General features: G+C 48.1%; 1 protein-coding gene across 1 annotated transcript; it reads left to right on the top strand.

Annotated features, from left to right (window-relative positions):
* Positions 1-3,233: 3,233 nt before the first annotated feature.
* Positions 3,234-11,532, top strand: LOC147091106 (eukaryotic initiation factor 4A-I-like). The gene is made up of 11 exons (XM_085977569.1): positions 3,234-3,344; positions 5,534-5,585; positions 6,201-6,333; positions 7,195-7,334; positions 7,425-7,593; positions 8,042-8,151; positions 8,580-8,723; positions 9,116-9,253; positions 10,056-10,145; positions 10,658-10,737; positions 10,861-11,532. The coding sequence occupies exons 1-11, from the start codon at positions 3,319-3,321 to the stop codon at positions 11,003-11,005; spliced, it is 1,227 nt and encodes a 408-aa protein (XP_085833695.1). The 5' UTR covers positions 3,234-3,318; the 3' UTR covers positions 11,006-11,532.
* Positions 11,533-14,579: the final 3,047 nt, after the last annotated feature.

Raw genomic sequence — 14,579 nt, 5'->3', positions numbered from 1 at the left:
GGAGGTGATTGGAGCGCTAAATCAGGCGCTGCACACCTGTCTCAAGGCGCTAACGCCGAGGAGCGAGGCGCTACCTCAGAGCGCTGGTGGAGCTCAGGTGATGTCAGTCAGCAATGGAACACAGACACACTGGCGCCGGCCAGTTCTTAAAGGGGAGGGTCGATCTTGCTCTCCATCCACACCCTGCTCATTGCAGCCTTGAATCTCGGCCTGGAGAGACCTGTACATCAAATCTGCTGGAAAGAACAATGGAGAGGCCCAGGGAAAGAGCTCAGAGTGCAGCCCCCACAGTCTCTTCTAAATCGATACAAGGGCAAATCAAACTGAACCTGCAAAGTGCTGCTCAGTCCCCAAAACTCCTCAACACAGCGTTGAATCTCTCCAGAAGTCTCTCTCTCTCTCTCTCAGAATGCGTGGTGCAAAAATGTCACCAACAAAAAAAGGCAGGAAGCGGTCGCCTTTAAATAGCGCTCCCCCAGTCCCTTCCTGACTGTAATACGCTCCCCTCAACCTGTCACTGCTAGCGGCAGGCGGTAAGGCAGGGGGCGCCACTCAATATCCGGTCCGGGGCGTTGCGCGCTCGACTGACGTCACGATCTGCCGGCGCAGGAGATCATGGCATTCCTGTTTAGCGCCGCCGCAAAATGTCTGGTCAATTTTGCGAGCGGCGCAGACATCGCCGCGCCCGGGTGTTGTGGCTTTGCGACCCATTAGCGCCCTCTTAAGGTGCTAACGGGAGGCACAAAGCAACCGAATTTTTCCCCTATAGAGTTATAATGACACAGGAGGAGGCCATTGGGCCCATCGAGTCCGTGCCGGCTCTCTGCAGAGCAATCCAGTCAGTCCCATTCCCCCGCTCTATCCCCCGCAGCCCTGCAAGTTTATTTCCCTCAAGTGCCTATCCAGTCTCCCCTTGGAAACATCGAGTGTCTCCGCTTCCACCACTTCTGTCGGCAGCGAGTTCCAGGTCCTCACCACTCACTGTGTAAAACGTTTTTCCTCACATCCCCCCTGTATCTCTTGCCCAAAACCTTAAATCTGTGTCCCCTAGTCCTTGTACCATCAAATAGTGGGAACAGCCTTTCCCCGTCTAGACTATCCAAACCCGTCATAATCCTGTACACCTCAATCAAATCACCCCTCAGCCTCCTTTGCTCTAATGAAAACAAATCCAGCTTCTCCAACCTGTCCTTGTAGCTAAGATCCCCCATCCCCGGAACCATTCTGGTAAATCTCCTCTGCACCCTCTCTCAAGGGCCTTCACATCCTTCCTAAAGTGTGGTGACCAGAACTGGACGCAATACCCCAATTGTGGCCTAACCAGCGCTTTATAAAGGTTCAGCATAACTTCTCTACTTTTGTACTCAATACCTCGATTTATGAAGCCCAAGATCCCATATGCTTTGTTAACCACTCTCTCAATATGTCCTGCCACCTTCAGGGACCTATGTACATTAACTCCCAGGTCCCTCTGTCCCTGCACACTCTGTAAAACTGTGCCATTAAGTGTATATTGCTTCTCCCTGTTCCTTCTGCCAAAATGCATCACCTCACACTTCTCTGTATTAAATTCCATCCGCCACTTGTCTGCCCATTCTGCTAGCCTTTCTATGTCCAGTTGCAGTCGATTGGTATCATCGTCACTGTTAGCCACACCCCCAAGTTTGGTGTCATCGGCAAATTTAGAAATTCTACTCTGTATTCCAATATCCAGGTCATTTATATATAGCAAAAAAAGCAGTGGCCCCAGCACTGACCCTTGGGGAACACCACTGTCTACCATCCTCCAGTCTGAAAAACAGCCATTTACCACAACTCGCTGTTTTCTGTCCTTAAGCCAATTCCTTATCCAAGCTGCCACTGACCCACCTATTCCATGAGCCTCAATTTTGTTAACCAGCCTTCTATGTGGTACTTTGTCAAATGCCTTCCTAAAATCCATGTAGACAACATCCATTGCATTCTCTTCATCAATCCTCTCTGTGACTTCATCAAAAAATTCAATTCGATTAGTCAAACACGATCTGCCTTCTACAAATCCGTGTTGGCTCTCCTTAATTAGCTTACACCTCTCCAAGTGCCCGTTAATTTTTTCCTTGATTATTGTTTCTAAAACTTTACCCACCACTGGCTGACTGGCCTGTAGTTACTAGGGTTGTCCTTACACCCTTCCTTGAACTATGGTGTCACATTTGCCACTTTCCAATCCTCAGGCACCTCCCCCGCATCTAGGAAAATTATGGCAAGCCCTTCCGCTATCTGCTCCCCCAATTCCCTTAGGAACCTGGGATGCAAGCCATCTGGACCAGGCGACTTAGCCTTTCTAGTACACCCTGTCTATCAGTTTTCGGGCTCGAGGGGCCGAATGGCCTACTCCTGCTCCTATCTTCTATGTTTCTGTGGCTGCAAAGCGCGTAGGGGCGCCCTGCCAGAAATGCAAGTCCTTTTCTTTCCATTGGTGCAGGGGGGCCTGGGATGCTGAGCTGCCAGGGCTTTGTCTGGCAATGAATGGGACCTTGTGAAAGCTGTGCCAGACACGTGTGGACTGCTGGAGACAGCTGGAAATCCCCATTTGCTGCTGCATCTCTGTGTGTTGCAAATGAGGGGAGGAGAAAAACCCGTGAAATTAAAAAAAAACCTTTTAATATCAAAAAATAACAAGTAAAAGCAAAATATGTTTTTCTGTGTGTGAGTTGCCTGAGAGCGGAAGTGGTCTGGTGGGCCGACGTCACGGGGGTGGGCGGGGACTGCTGACGGGCATGGGAGCGCGGTGACGTAGGGGCGCGGGCGGGGACTTGGTCACGGGGTGGACGCGGTGACGTCACGCGGCGGGCGGGCGGGCGGGGACTGAAGGCGGCGCCGGGGGTGGGCGGGGAGAGAGAGAGAGAGTGAGTGAGCGGGGGTTTGACCAATCAGCGGCGCCGGCCGGCCAATGGGAGAGCGGCGGGGGCGTGGCCAGGGGAAGGTGGGCGGGGAGAGAGTGAGTGAGTGAGCGGGGGTTTGACCAATCAGTGGCGGCGATTGGGGCCGGCCAGCCAATGGGAGAGCCGCGGGGGGGCGGGACACCAGGGTGGGCGGAGAGAGAGTGAGTGAGAGGGGGTTTGACCAATCAGCGGCGGCGGTCGGGGTCGGCCAGCCAATGGGAGAGCGGCGGGGGCGGGACGAGCTGCAGGTTTGCGCTGGAGGCGGGGCGAGGCCCCCCCGGGCCGCCATATAAAAGGCGAGGCGAGCAGCGCGGCGATTCTCTCTCGGCTGTGACAAGCTCGGGCGGCGGCGACAGATAACAGCGAACAAACAACAAGAAGAGAAAAAAAGAAAATGTCCGAAGACGGCGCGGAATACAGGTACCTTGAGCGAAAAAGGGGCAGTAAAAAAAAATACGGTCGAAGGATTAAAACCACACATATATATGGGGATGTGATGGAAACGCGACGATTTAAATAAAAATATTTTTAAAAAATAGTGTGTGAGGGAGAGGATGAGCCGCGTTGATTGTCCACAAAATGGCCGCGCGGCGAGGGGAAGCGGCGGCGGCGTGCGCCAGGGGTGGCTTCAGCATTTTTTCCTCTGTTCCAAAATGTGAAATTTTTACCCCACGCTTTCCTCCTCCCCGTTACAAAATAAAATAAAACCCCAAGAGCGCGAGCTGATGGTGGTTTGGATGATGATGATCGGAGATTATGATCGGCCTTACCTTAGCTTGTGGCTCGCTCGGTGGGGCGGCTGTCGGCCGCTTGGCCACTCGCCGGTTTTTTTCCCCCCTCGCTCGCGCTTTTTTTGAATCGGAAGCGTTCGGGTTCGGGGGGGCTTACGGGAATCGGAGCCGCTCGGAATCGGAACGTTGGGGTTCGGAGCGTTCGGGCTCGGGGAACGTTCGGGTTCGGGGGGTGTTCGGGAATCGGAACGTTCGGGTTCGAGGGGTGTTCGGGAATCGGAGGGTTCGGGGCGGCGAGTGTTGAGAATCGGAAAACAAGCCATCTTTTTTTTTTCCCCTCCCGTTTCCTAAAATGGCGGTTTGCTGAGGAAATGTCGGGTGGGTTGAGTTTTAAAGGGGGGAGTTTAAACCGCATGGCGGATGGGCTGAGGAGTTGGGGCGGGGGGGGTGTTTGGTTAAAGGAGGCCGGGTCCATGTGCGCAGGCGTTCTTTCCCTCCCGCCGCCGCCACGTTTTCTCTCTTTCCCCCCCCCCCCCCAAAAAACTCTAGGCCCGCGGGTGCCACTGCGCAGGCGCCGGCCGCCCCGCCCTTTTTTGCGCAATCGGGCTCCGCGCCTGCGCAGGCGCCCCGCGGGTGGCGCAGGCGCACTCGGCCACCCCTCGCTCCAACCCCCTGAACCGGTGTCCCCGCGGCGATCAGACACACGGAGCAAGGAGGAAGTAGCTCTCTCGATTGGTTGGTTTCAGGCTGCGAAGAAAAAGGCTTTTAAGGAAAGTGGGAGGGAGGGGGAAATCCTGTCTTTTTGATTTAAAGGAGTTGGGTTGTTACAGGAGAATGGTTTTTAATCCCCATTGCCTCGTTAAAGGGGGCATGGTGTTTCGGGGGCTGGTAATTATGGATTCCCCAGGGGTAAGAGGGGGAATTTGAACTGTTGCTGCAATTGTCGGTCTGTGCTCTTTCAGATTTCTTTAAACCCTTTCCTCTTTCCCCCCCCCCCCCCCCCCCCCCGTGCCCCTTTATTCAGCTAGAAATCCTTTTTTTTTAAAGAGTTTGCAGATCAGCTGTGATGCTGGCCTGTTGTGCTGCTGCATCACAATTGCAGCAGTGCAGCCAAGCCCCCTCCACGTGCCCCTGTGCCACAAGTCCCTGATCCCCACCTGTCCTTGGCCCCTTTTCCTTCAGCCGGGCAGCGTCCCTCGACTTCGCACCGGATCCTCTGGTGCCCCGTCGCGTTTGCCCTCCGATGTGGAGCCCGGCTTCTGCGATGGAGAAATGATTTATTATTCGGAGCGGATTGGGAAGTGGTGTCTCTGCTGCCGTCATGAGTTTTTATGCAGTGTTGCTGCTCATCAATTGCCCCACAAGTGAAGGATGTTGCACAGCAGCCAATGACTTGGTCCTAGTGATTAGGAAAAAATTTACTCCAATGTGTTTTTTTTTAAGATGGGTGTTCCTAATTCTAAATTTCACTTTTGATGATTTGCCATTAGCTTTTTTTGGGTGGGCAGGGGGAAGTTAGCATTGTTCTCAAAATTGAGTCTTTTTAATAATTTTGGAAGGGGATCGAAACATATAGGAGCAGGAGTCGGCCATTCAGCCCCCCGAGCCTGCTCCGCCATTCAATGAGATCATGGCTGATCATCCAAACTCAGTACCCTGTCCCTGCTTTCTCCCCAGATCCCTTGATCCCTTTAGCCTTTAAGAAATATATCCAACTCCTTCTTGAATATATTTAATGAATTGGCCTCAACTGCCTTCTGTGGTAGAGAATTCCACAGGTTCACCACTCTCGGTGAAGAACTTCCTCCTCATCTCTGTCCTAAATGACTGACCCCTGGAGATGATTTTTGTTTCTAACCTTTTTTTCCTAATTTTTAGATCTAACGATCATGGCTGCCCTGATGGAATGGAACCTGAAGGTGTCATTGAGGTAAGTAAAATGAGGCCATGGCCATGTGCTGACCGTTGAAGTGAGCAGGTTTAAATTCACTTGTACAGTTGGAAACCAAAAGCTCCAGCGATGTACCTGCTCCTTACCAATTTTCTCCTGCGATGATTATATTGGGATATTCCAAGTAGAAGCTGAGTGTACTGATTGGCAACAGTGGGCATCACAGTTTATGTTGCACTTTCAGACTGGGTTATTACCTTGTGTTGGTGCATCAATGTTGCCTGTACTAAACTGATCTCCATGATATGGCACAGAAGGAGGTCATTCAGCCTGCCTGTGCCAGCTCTCCAGTTAGTCCCACTCTTGCCCCATAGCCCTGTTTTTTTTTTCCCCTGAGTAATGCACAAAGAGGATGGTTGACTGAAAGGAGAATTGGTTTCCAAGAAATGGACCGACAAGCATCTTGAAACCAGTACAAGATGAGTTGTTGCCTCTGCTCTGAGCAGCGTTGGAACACTACTAGAGGTTTAAAAACTCGTGTGTGTGTTCTTGAGTTTCAGACAAATATGAAAGGGAAAGATTGGCAGGGTGGTGCAGTGGTGGCTAGCTGTGCATGCTTGGGTTTGGCGTAACATTTAGAATGTGCCTTTGCAGAGCAACTGGACTGAGATCGTGGATAACTTCGATGACATGAACCTGCGTGAGAACCTCCTTCGTGGAATCTACGCCTATGGTTTTGAAAAGCCATCTGCCATCCAGCAGCGAGCCATTCTTCCCTGCATCAGGGGTAGGCATTGCATTGACTATTAAGGTTGCCAAAACCAACCCAAAAGCCTTCCTGGCTGATCACAAGGGCAAGTTTAGGCAGGATTTCTTCAACTGGAAGCAGAAACTGGTCAAGATATTGGGCACATTTAAAGGATAGCTAGTGCAGCAATGTTGAACTGTTTATGGTTATACACAGGCATCATTCCTCCTGTTGGGGAGGAGTTTACATGGGTGATGTCGTGGGAAGTTTTTTTATTCTGCAGCATTGTTGGAATATTTCCTCCTGCACTGCCTTTAGGATGGATTTGAGTTTTGCATTTAGTCTCTGTCCCCAGTCACTGGGCAAGGAGGTACCTTTTAATGTGGTACTGTTTCTTCAATCTGACTTGGGGTATAACAATTAGCCCATATTCATCCCAGTATATTCCACCAGTGAATTTCTGCTGGTTCATGCTATGGACACAAGATTTTGTAAGGCTAGTGTAAAGTGTTCCAGTTACAGTGGAACCTCCAATCTTCATGTAATGTCTGTAGTGGATAATGGAAATTAGCACTGATTTTGTATCTGAGCCTGACTGAGAAGAAGTTAGATAATGGGCTAAAGGGATATGGGGAGAAGGCAGGGACAGGGTACTGAGTTTGGATGATCAGCCATGCTCTCATTGAATGGTGGAGCAGGTTTGAGGGGCCGAATGGCCGACTCCTGCTCCTATCTTCTATATGTTAATATAAGTCAGACAATGGGGGTTCCCTTGGTGATGGAGCACATCAGTGCAATAGTTACTTAAACAAGCAACTCAATCTCCTGATTCTAGATTGGTACTGTTGAATACCACACAATAACTTGCTGTCATTGTGACTTCCCCCCCCCCCCTTCTAGAGTATGATGTCATTGCCCAGGCACAATCGGGTACGGGTAAGACGGCCACGTTTGCCATTTCTATCTTGCAGCAGCTGGATGTGGCCCTGAAGGAGACGCAGGCCTTGGTGCTGGCCCCAACTAGGGAGCTGGCTCTGCAGGTAGGGTGCTTCTCTTGTTCTGTGTGCTTGCTAAACTTGTTCCAGACTGGCTCGTTGCTGATTCTCAGTAATGTTTTATCTTGCCTTTAGATTCAGAAGGTCATTGTGGCTCTGGGCGACTACATGGGTGGCACCTGCTTCTCCTGCATCGGTGGCACCAGTATCCGATCTGACATGCAGAAGTTTCAACTGGAGGCTCCGCATATCGTGGTTGGGACCCCTGGCCGTGTGTTTGATATGATGAACCGCCAGCATCTTTGTAAGTACATTAGTGGAAAGATTTGAACTTCACAGTGGGGAGATTGGGGGTTACCAGAATTACCAAGCTAAAAACAAGATTCATTTTTCCTGGACATCTCAAAGTACTTCACAGCCAATGGGTTCCTCTGTTTGCTGAGCAAATGCAGCAGCCTGTTTGCACACAACAGTCCCACAAGCAGCTGATCTGTTTTTGGAAGGGTGAATGTTGCAGGACTAGATTAGTGCCGCAGGTTCTCGTATCTTGGTAGAGGCAGCTAGCCTGAAAGAGCACCTCTGACAATGCTGCACTCCCTCTGCACGGCACCTAGGTGGGCCAGTCTAGATTCTGTGCTAACGTGAATCCCGCTGGACCAGACTTTAGTTCAAGGATGTGGGTAGATAGTTTCTTTTGGAAGAGACCTTGTTGCTAAGAAAGCAGTTTAACTGAGTTACTTTTGTGTTTTTAGCTACAAGGTACATCAAGATGTTTGTGTTGGATGAAGCGGATGAAATGTTGAGCAGAGGGTTCAAAGACCAGATCTATGAAATATTCCAGAAACTCAACACTTCCATCCAGGTACAGCTGATGTTTGCTATAGCTGGCATGTCCCAAGTTTCTGCCTTTTGTGGGCCATGTACAAAGTTCAAAACAATTTTGCTTAAATAAACCGCGGGCAGCAGTTTAGATCATCGCTAAAGGCTGGGATTAAGGTTCACTCAACCAGGTTCAAGGGGTAGTCCTGTGACCAGACATTGTATTGTTCCTTTGAAGCAGATTGTCCTATGCAAGTATCCTGCTGAAGCTGAGAGCTTTGGTTAACTCTGATGTTCTCATCGGTGACAGTTGGATTTGTTGGGACATAGATTAAAGCCCACCCATTGAAATAGGAAGAAGTGGACCTCTTTCTTAATGTCCGGTACTTTTACCTGTCGATGTGGTGGCACAGACTCTGCTGCAGACTGATCTGAATTCTGAAGCTCTCTAACTGTTGCCTTTTCAAACAGGTGGTTTTGCTGTCTGCTACAATGCCTTCTGATGTGCTGGAAGTGACAAAGAAGTTCATGCGTGAGCCAATTCGCATCCTTGTGAAGAAAGAGGAATTGACACTGGAGGGTATCCGGCAGTTCTACATCAACGTGGAGCGAGAGGTGAGGTGCCGGGGAGGTTACTTCTCACTTCATACCTTGTGATGGGGGAGGAGAGATAACAAACTCTGCTCGAGCCATGTGATGTGTCAAAAGCAGCATGATGACTTTTTAAACCTTGCTGCTGAGGAGCCTGTATTGTCCAGGGAGCTGTTTGTTTCTGTGTGGGCTTGGTGCTACATTGGATGTCAGCTCTTTGGTAGAGAGACAACCTGCACTCCACTGTGCATTACCATTTGTGGTTTTACACAACTATAATGCAGTTGACAAGATTTTGCCAAATAGCATACTGTAGATACTGTGACTAGGGTTGGGGATTGGAAATGCAGTAGCATTGAATTGCAATAACATTGTGCAAGAGTGTTTAAAGTATCTTGCCATCTGTTTTTCTCCAGGAATGGAAGCTGGACACTTTGTGTGATCTGTACGAGACTCTCACCATCACTCAGGCTGTTATATTCATTAACACCAGGAGAAAGGTGGATTGGCTGACTGAGAAGATGCTTGCAAGAGATTTCACAGTTTCTGCGCTGGTAAGGATCGGCCGGTGAATGTTTAATTACAAATGCCTCGCTTTATCCAGTCCACTGGTATTCTGACTATATTGGAGTGTTGCAATTTGTGACAACCGTGGGCAAGTGGTTAGGCCTTCGCTTAGTGCCACAACACACAGTGGCATAGTGGTTAGCACTGTTGCCTCACAGCGCCAGGGACCCGGGTTCGAATCCGGCCTCGGGTGACTGTCTGTGTGGAGTTTGCACATTCTCCCTGTGTTTGCGTGGGTTTCCTCCGGGTGCTCTGGTTTCCTCCCACAGTCCAAAGATGTGCGGGTTAGGTTGATTGGCTATGATAAATTGACCCTTAGTGTTAGGGGGATTAAATACATGGGGTTACGGGGATAGGGTGGGATATGTGTTGGTGTAGGGGTTACGGGGATCGGGTGGGATATGTGTCGGTGCAGGCTCGATGGGCCAAAATGGCCTCTATCTGCATTGTGGGGTTTCTGTGAACACTGGTGTGCCAAGCTGTTGAGGAATAAAGTTGACTGTTTGAATGCAATTATCACTGGCATATGGGCTAAATACAGCACTACATTGAATATATAGTACCTAGCATTGTTAAATGTTGTAATGCACTTAAAATATTTCCCTTCGCATGAGTGTTATATTCCAACTCTCTTTCATAGTAATCTTATCTGGCAGTATGACTAAATCTGGGTGTGGTTGCCTTAGAGGTTTGCTGGTTCCTGCTCTAATCTAACTGTTGTAGAGGGAACTGTCTAATGGCTGTTACTCATTGTGGTATGGAACTGATGATGTGTGCATTTTGTTACAGCACGGTGACATGGAACAGAAGGAGAGAGATCTCATTATGAGAGAGTTCCGATCTGGATCCAGCCGTGTTCTCATTACTACTGACTTGCTGGTGAGTTGTATAAGAGGCAACTCCCTTCCCTAACAGGAGCTTGGAACAGTTAAAGCAGCTAATATTCCACCATCTGCAAAACTCCAGAGAGCCTTTGTTTTCCCTGAAGACTATTTGTACTTTCTGGGTTTGGGCTTTCTGGTAGAATAGTGGACTGTACTCCACAGTGGACTATGGATTAACCCAAGTTCACTACTTATTGCTCAGTCAACACTGCCTCTTATAACCATCTTCAGCACCAGATGGTGAGGTGGGTCCCCCAGGATTTTGGAATTTAGTATAGTTTGTGTTTGGCTTAATTTTTTTGTAAAGGTGTAAACTGTTTTGTGCCATTATTGTGTAGCTTTGTTTTAGGCAGTTGGCATTGACATTACCAAGGCCACTTGTTACTGGTGACTGGCCTAATCTGTTGTCTTTGGTCACAGATGGGCCTCAGGTCTGACATTACAGGGTGGGCTGTCCTGGGGGAATTACTTGGCTTGTTGGCTAACAAAGGTGGTTATTTGTTCTAGGCTCGTGGGATTGATGTGCAGCAGGTGTCCCTGGTGATCAACTATGATCTGCCTTCGAACCGCGAGAACTATATTCATAGGTGAGTAGTGAGCCGCACCTTTTCCCTAGTTGGCTAGTTTATCTGCTTCAGTGCACCAGATCCCAAGTCCTTGGCAGCAAATGCTCACTTTGACCTTGTGCTCACTCCCCTAACCCTCTGCAGAATTGGCCGTGGAGGCCGCTTTGGACGTAAAGGTGTTGCCATAAACCTGATCACAGAGGAAGACAGGCGGACACTGCGTGACATTGAGTCGTTCTACAACACTACTGTGGATGAGATGCCGATGAATGTGGCCGATCTGATCTGATTTTTGGTTGTTTTTGCGAACCTGTGATTGAGGCTGTGAATGCTGACTGTTTACTTGCAATCACAGATTATTTTCTTTTAAAAACTCGGTGTTGAGTGTCGCCTGGATGCTCAGAACTGATCATATTGCGTACAACACTGTTGGTGGTCAGCTTGCTTTTGGAAGCATTCCTCGTCCTTCCTTGAAAGGTTCAGACTGGCAATGGGGTGGGGAAAGAAAATACTTATGGGGTCATTAAAAATTCTGGGTAAGTACTTTTTCAGGCCCAGTCTTCTCTTAGATTTAGTAGCATTAGATATTCTTCATCATGTAACCATGTACTTGCGGACCCGGAAGTATCACAGATGTTTGAAGTCTGCCAACTACGTGAAACCAGCTTACTTCAGGATAATGTTTTAGGATTCGGAGTGGAGTGTGGGATAGCATTCTTGGGATGTGTGCTAATCACGGATCAGAGAACGTGTACAAATCTTGCATTGTCTGTATAGTATTTATTAAATGCTGTTCAATAAATTTGTATTTGTTTACGTGCATTGTCCTGGGAATCTTCAATGGTCTCAATAACTTTGTGCTTTGGAACAGGGCAGGGACTGATTTGATGTGTCTGGGGTTTCCCAGAGTGGAAAGCACTGGGGGGGGGGGGTGACCCTTTCTTATGATGCCTGTGCAGAGAGCTCTGCTCGATGCCTGTTGATGGTGTGGGCTGTACGTTAGTAGCTCCTCACATGCTGGAGTTCTAGACTAGTATGTCCAGGGCCTGTGGGCTTTTCCCCCCCCTTCCTGTTACCCCCAAAGTACAGCAAGTTGTTGAGTTCACCTTGTGTTGCTGCAGAGTAGCGTCCTGTGTCTGTTCTCGTGCATCTGGCTTTGGATGTTGCACTTTATAAAGTCATGTATTATTGAACATTAAACTTGGTAAAAGACTCACTGATGTTTGGTTACATTATTTTACAAAACCACCTTGACTGCTGCTATTGTGCTCACCTGAAGTGATGTGGGTAAAAGCTTGATACTTGGTTTTATTCTGGCAGAGTATGAAGCTTGGGGTTTCTACCCTTGGACCCATAGAGTTGGGGATTTTTGAATGAATGACATGTATCAAATGTAATTTAGGAAATATAAATAGATTTATTAGCTGTGATGCAAGGTAATGGTGCCACCTGCAAGGGAAGTTCATGTCAGCCCTTAAAGACTCATGCCATATCCTGGACTCATCCTTTGGAGCAAGGAGCTGTCACCACAATGCCCATGTCTAGGAGTTGAGGATATTAGAAAATAAACAAAGTATGTGAAGGACCCCCTTTTGACCAAACAAGTGATGTTGGACCAAGGCCGTTTGGGTGCTACAGAGAGTTGGAATAAACGGGTCTTTTTCCAAGTGGCTAGTGGGGTACTGCAGGGATCGGTGCTATGACCCCAGCTATTCACTATTAATAATCTGGATGAGGGAACTAGATGTAATATCTCCAAGCTTGCAGACAACACAAAGCTGGGTGGGTATGTGTGCTGTGAGGAGGATGCAGAGAAACTCCAGTGTGATTTGGACAGGAAGGCAGATTATCATCTGAATGGCAATAGATTGGGAGAAGGGGAAATGCAACGAGACCTGGGTGTCCTTGTGCACCAGTCGCTGAAGGTAAGCATGCAGGTGCACCAGTCGCAGAAGGCAAATGGTATGTTGGCCTTTGTAGCGAGAGGGTTTGAGTACAGGAACAAGGATGTCTTGCTGCAGTTGTACAGGGCCTTGGTGAGACCACACCTTGAGTATTGTGTGCAGTTTTGGTTGCCTTATCTGAGGAAGGATGTTCTTGCCATGGAGGGAGTGCAGCAAAGATTCACCAGGCTGATACCTGGGATGGCAGGAATGATGTATGAGGAGAGATTGGGCTTATACTCGCTGGAGTTTAGAAGAATGAGGGGATCTCATTGAAACTTATAAAATTCTAACCGGACTAGATGCAGGAAGGATGTTCCCGATGGCGGAGTCCTGAACCAGGGGTCAGAGTCTAAAGATAAGGGGTCGGCCATTTAGGACTGATGAGGAATTTCTTCACCCAGAGAGTGGTGAGCCTGTGGAATTCTCTACCACAGAAGGCAGTTGAGGCCAATCATTAAATATATTCAAGAAGTTGGATATATTTCTTGAGGCTAAAGGGATATGGGGAGAAGGCAGGGACAGGGTACTGAGTCTGGATGATCAGCCATGATCTCATTGCATGGCGGAGTGGGCTCGAGGGGCCGAATGGCCGACTCCTCCTATCTGTCTACAGATCCCATGGCACTATTATAAATAGAAGCACCTGGGATTAAAGGGGTGATGACTTGGGTACATAATTGGTAAAGGGATAGGAGGCGAGTAGGCGTTTTATAAGGGGCTTTAGTTATGTGGAGAAACTGCCAGTAGTTCTTGACACAAGGTTCAGGGGAGACCTGGTATAGGTGTTCAAACTGGAGGGATTTTGACAGCAAGTGGGGAGAAAGTTTCCTCTTGCAAGTGGGTTGGTAACCAGTGATTAGACTTGGGAAAAGTTGAGGGGATTTTTCCCTAGGTTGTTAGTCTGGAATACTGAGGGAGGTGGATGCAGATTCCATAGGAAATTTCAAAAGGCAGTTGCCAGGTTACAGGGAGAAAGTTGGGGTGTGGGATTCTTTGCTGTAATCTCTGATAAGTCTCGTGTGGAACCTTATTCAATGCCTTCTGGAAATCCATATATAATGTACAACCCTAGACATTCCCTGTCTACTATTAATTTCAGTTTGTTGGAGGTGACATGCATTTTACAATCCATGTTGGTTCTGCTCAAATCTGTCCTTAATTCTAGATTCCAATAACTGCCCTACAACAGATGTTCTCATTTCCTGCATTCACATTTTATAATTTGCAATTTTCCAATCTAGTCTGCCATTTCCTTATTTTCATTTGCTATATTACCCTGATCTGTGTTCAAAGAGCCTGCTTTACCCTTTTTGATAAATTGTAAGAACTGTTATCCTTGATGTTTTAGTATTGTTTTACCGTTGCTGTTCTGATTCCTGGATCTACACTATTTAAAACTATCTTGTTAACCATGGCTGTTTTAAGTAGAGTCCTTGCTGGTTCTGTTACACTAAATTCTTTTTTGAACACCTCCCACTCCCAAGTTCCCTTTAAGCTACCCAGTTCTTCAGGGGTCCTGTGCAGACAGTGAGCTATCTATTAAATTGAAGTGTGTGGACTTTGGGCCACGTAGCCAAAAAAATTACAGGGAGCATTGCGCCTGCTGTTCCAATTCACCCACTAACAGTTTGGACCAGCTTGCTCTCATCCCATTAAAGTGAGCCGTACCAAAATCTTAAGTTGAGTAGCTCAACTCCTTTGCAAACCTAATGTTGAATTCAATCATAGTATGATCACTGTTAGATAAATTGTTCCCTTACTGTTGTAAAGTCTAGCTCATTACTAAATCTAGTATGGCCTGCCATCTTGAGTTCTAGAACATAACTGCTGCAGGAAATAAGTTGAATGCACTTGTAATTTGTTAACACTTCCCACTCTGAAAATTGTTTCCTATTACAACTCTGCTTCTGCTACATG

Source organism: Somniosus microcephalus, unplaced genomic scaffold, assembly GCF_052327205.1.
Source record: "Somniosus microcephalus isolate GS21.2 unplaced genomic scaffold, FLI_Smic_1.0 unresolved_chr4, whole genome shotgun sequence".
NCBI classification, from domain to species: Eukaryota; Metazoa; Chordata; class Chondrichthyes; order Squaliformes; family Somniosidae; genus Somniosus; species Somniosus microcephalus.
Note: the sequence above shows the minus strand (reverse complement) of the source record. Positions and strands in the feature narration are given on the sequence as shown.

Bases quoted from the DNA above. Each gene is read 5' to 3' on its own strand.
- LOC147091106 (XM_085977569.1), top strand. From the start codon at position 3,319: ATGTCCGAAGACGGCGCGGAATACAG. The intron at 7,594-8,041 runs GTAAGTACATTA...TTGTGTTTTTAG, and splicing joins GATGAACCGCCAGCATCTTT to CTACAAGGTACATCAAGATG. The intron at 8,152-8,579 runs GTACAGCTGATG...CTTTTCAAACAG, and splicing joins AACTCAACACTTCCATCCAG to GTGGTTTTGCTGTCTGCTAC.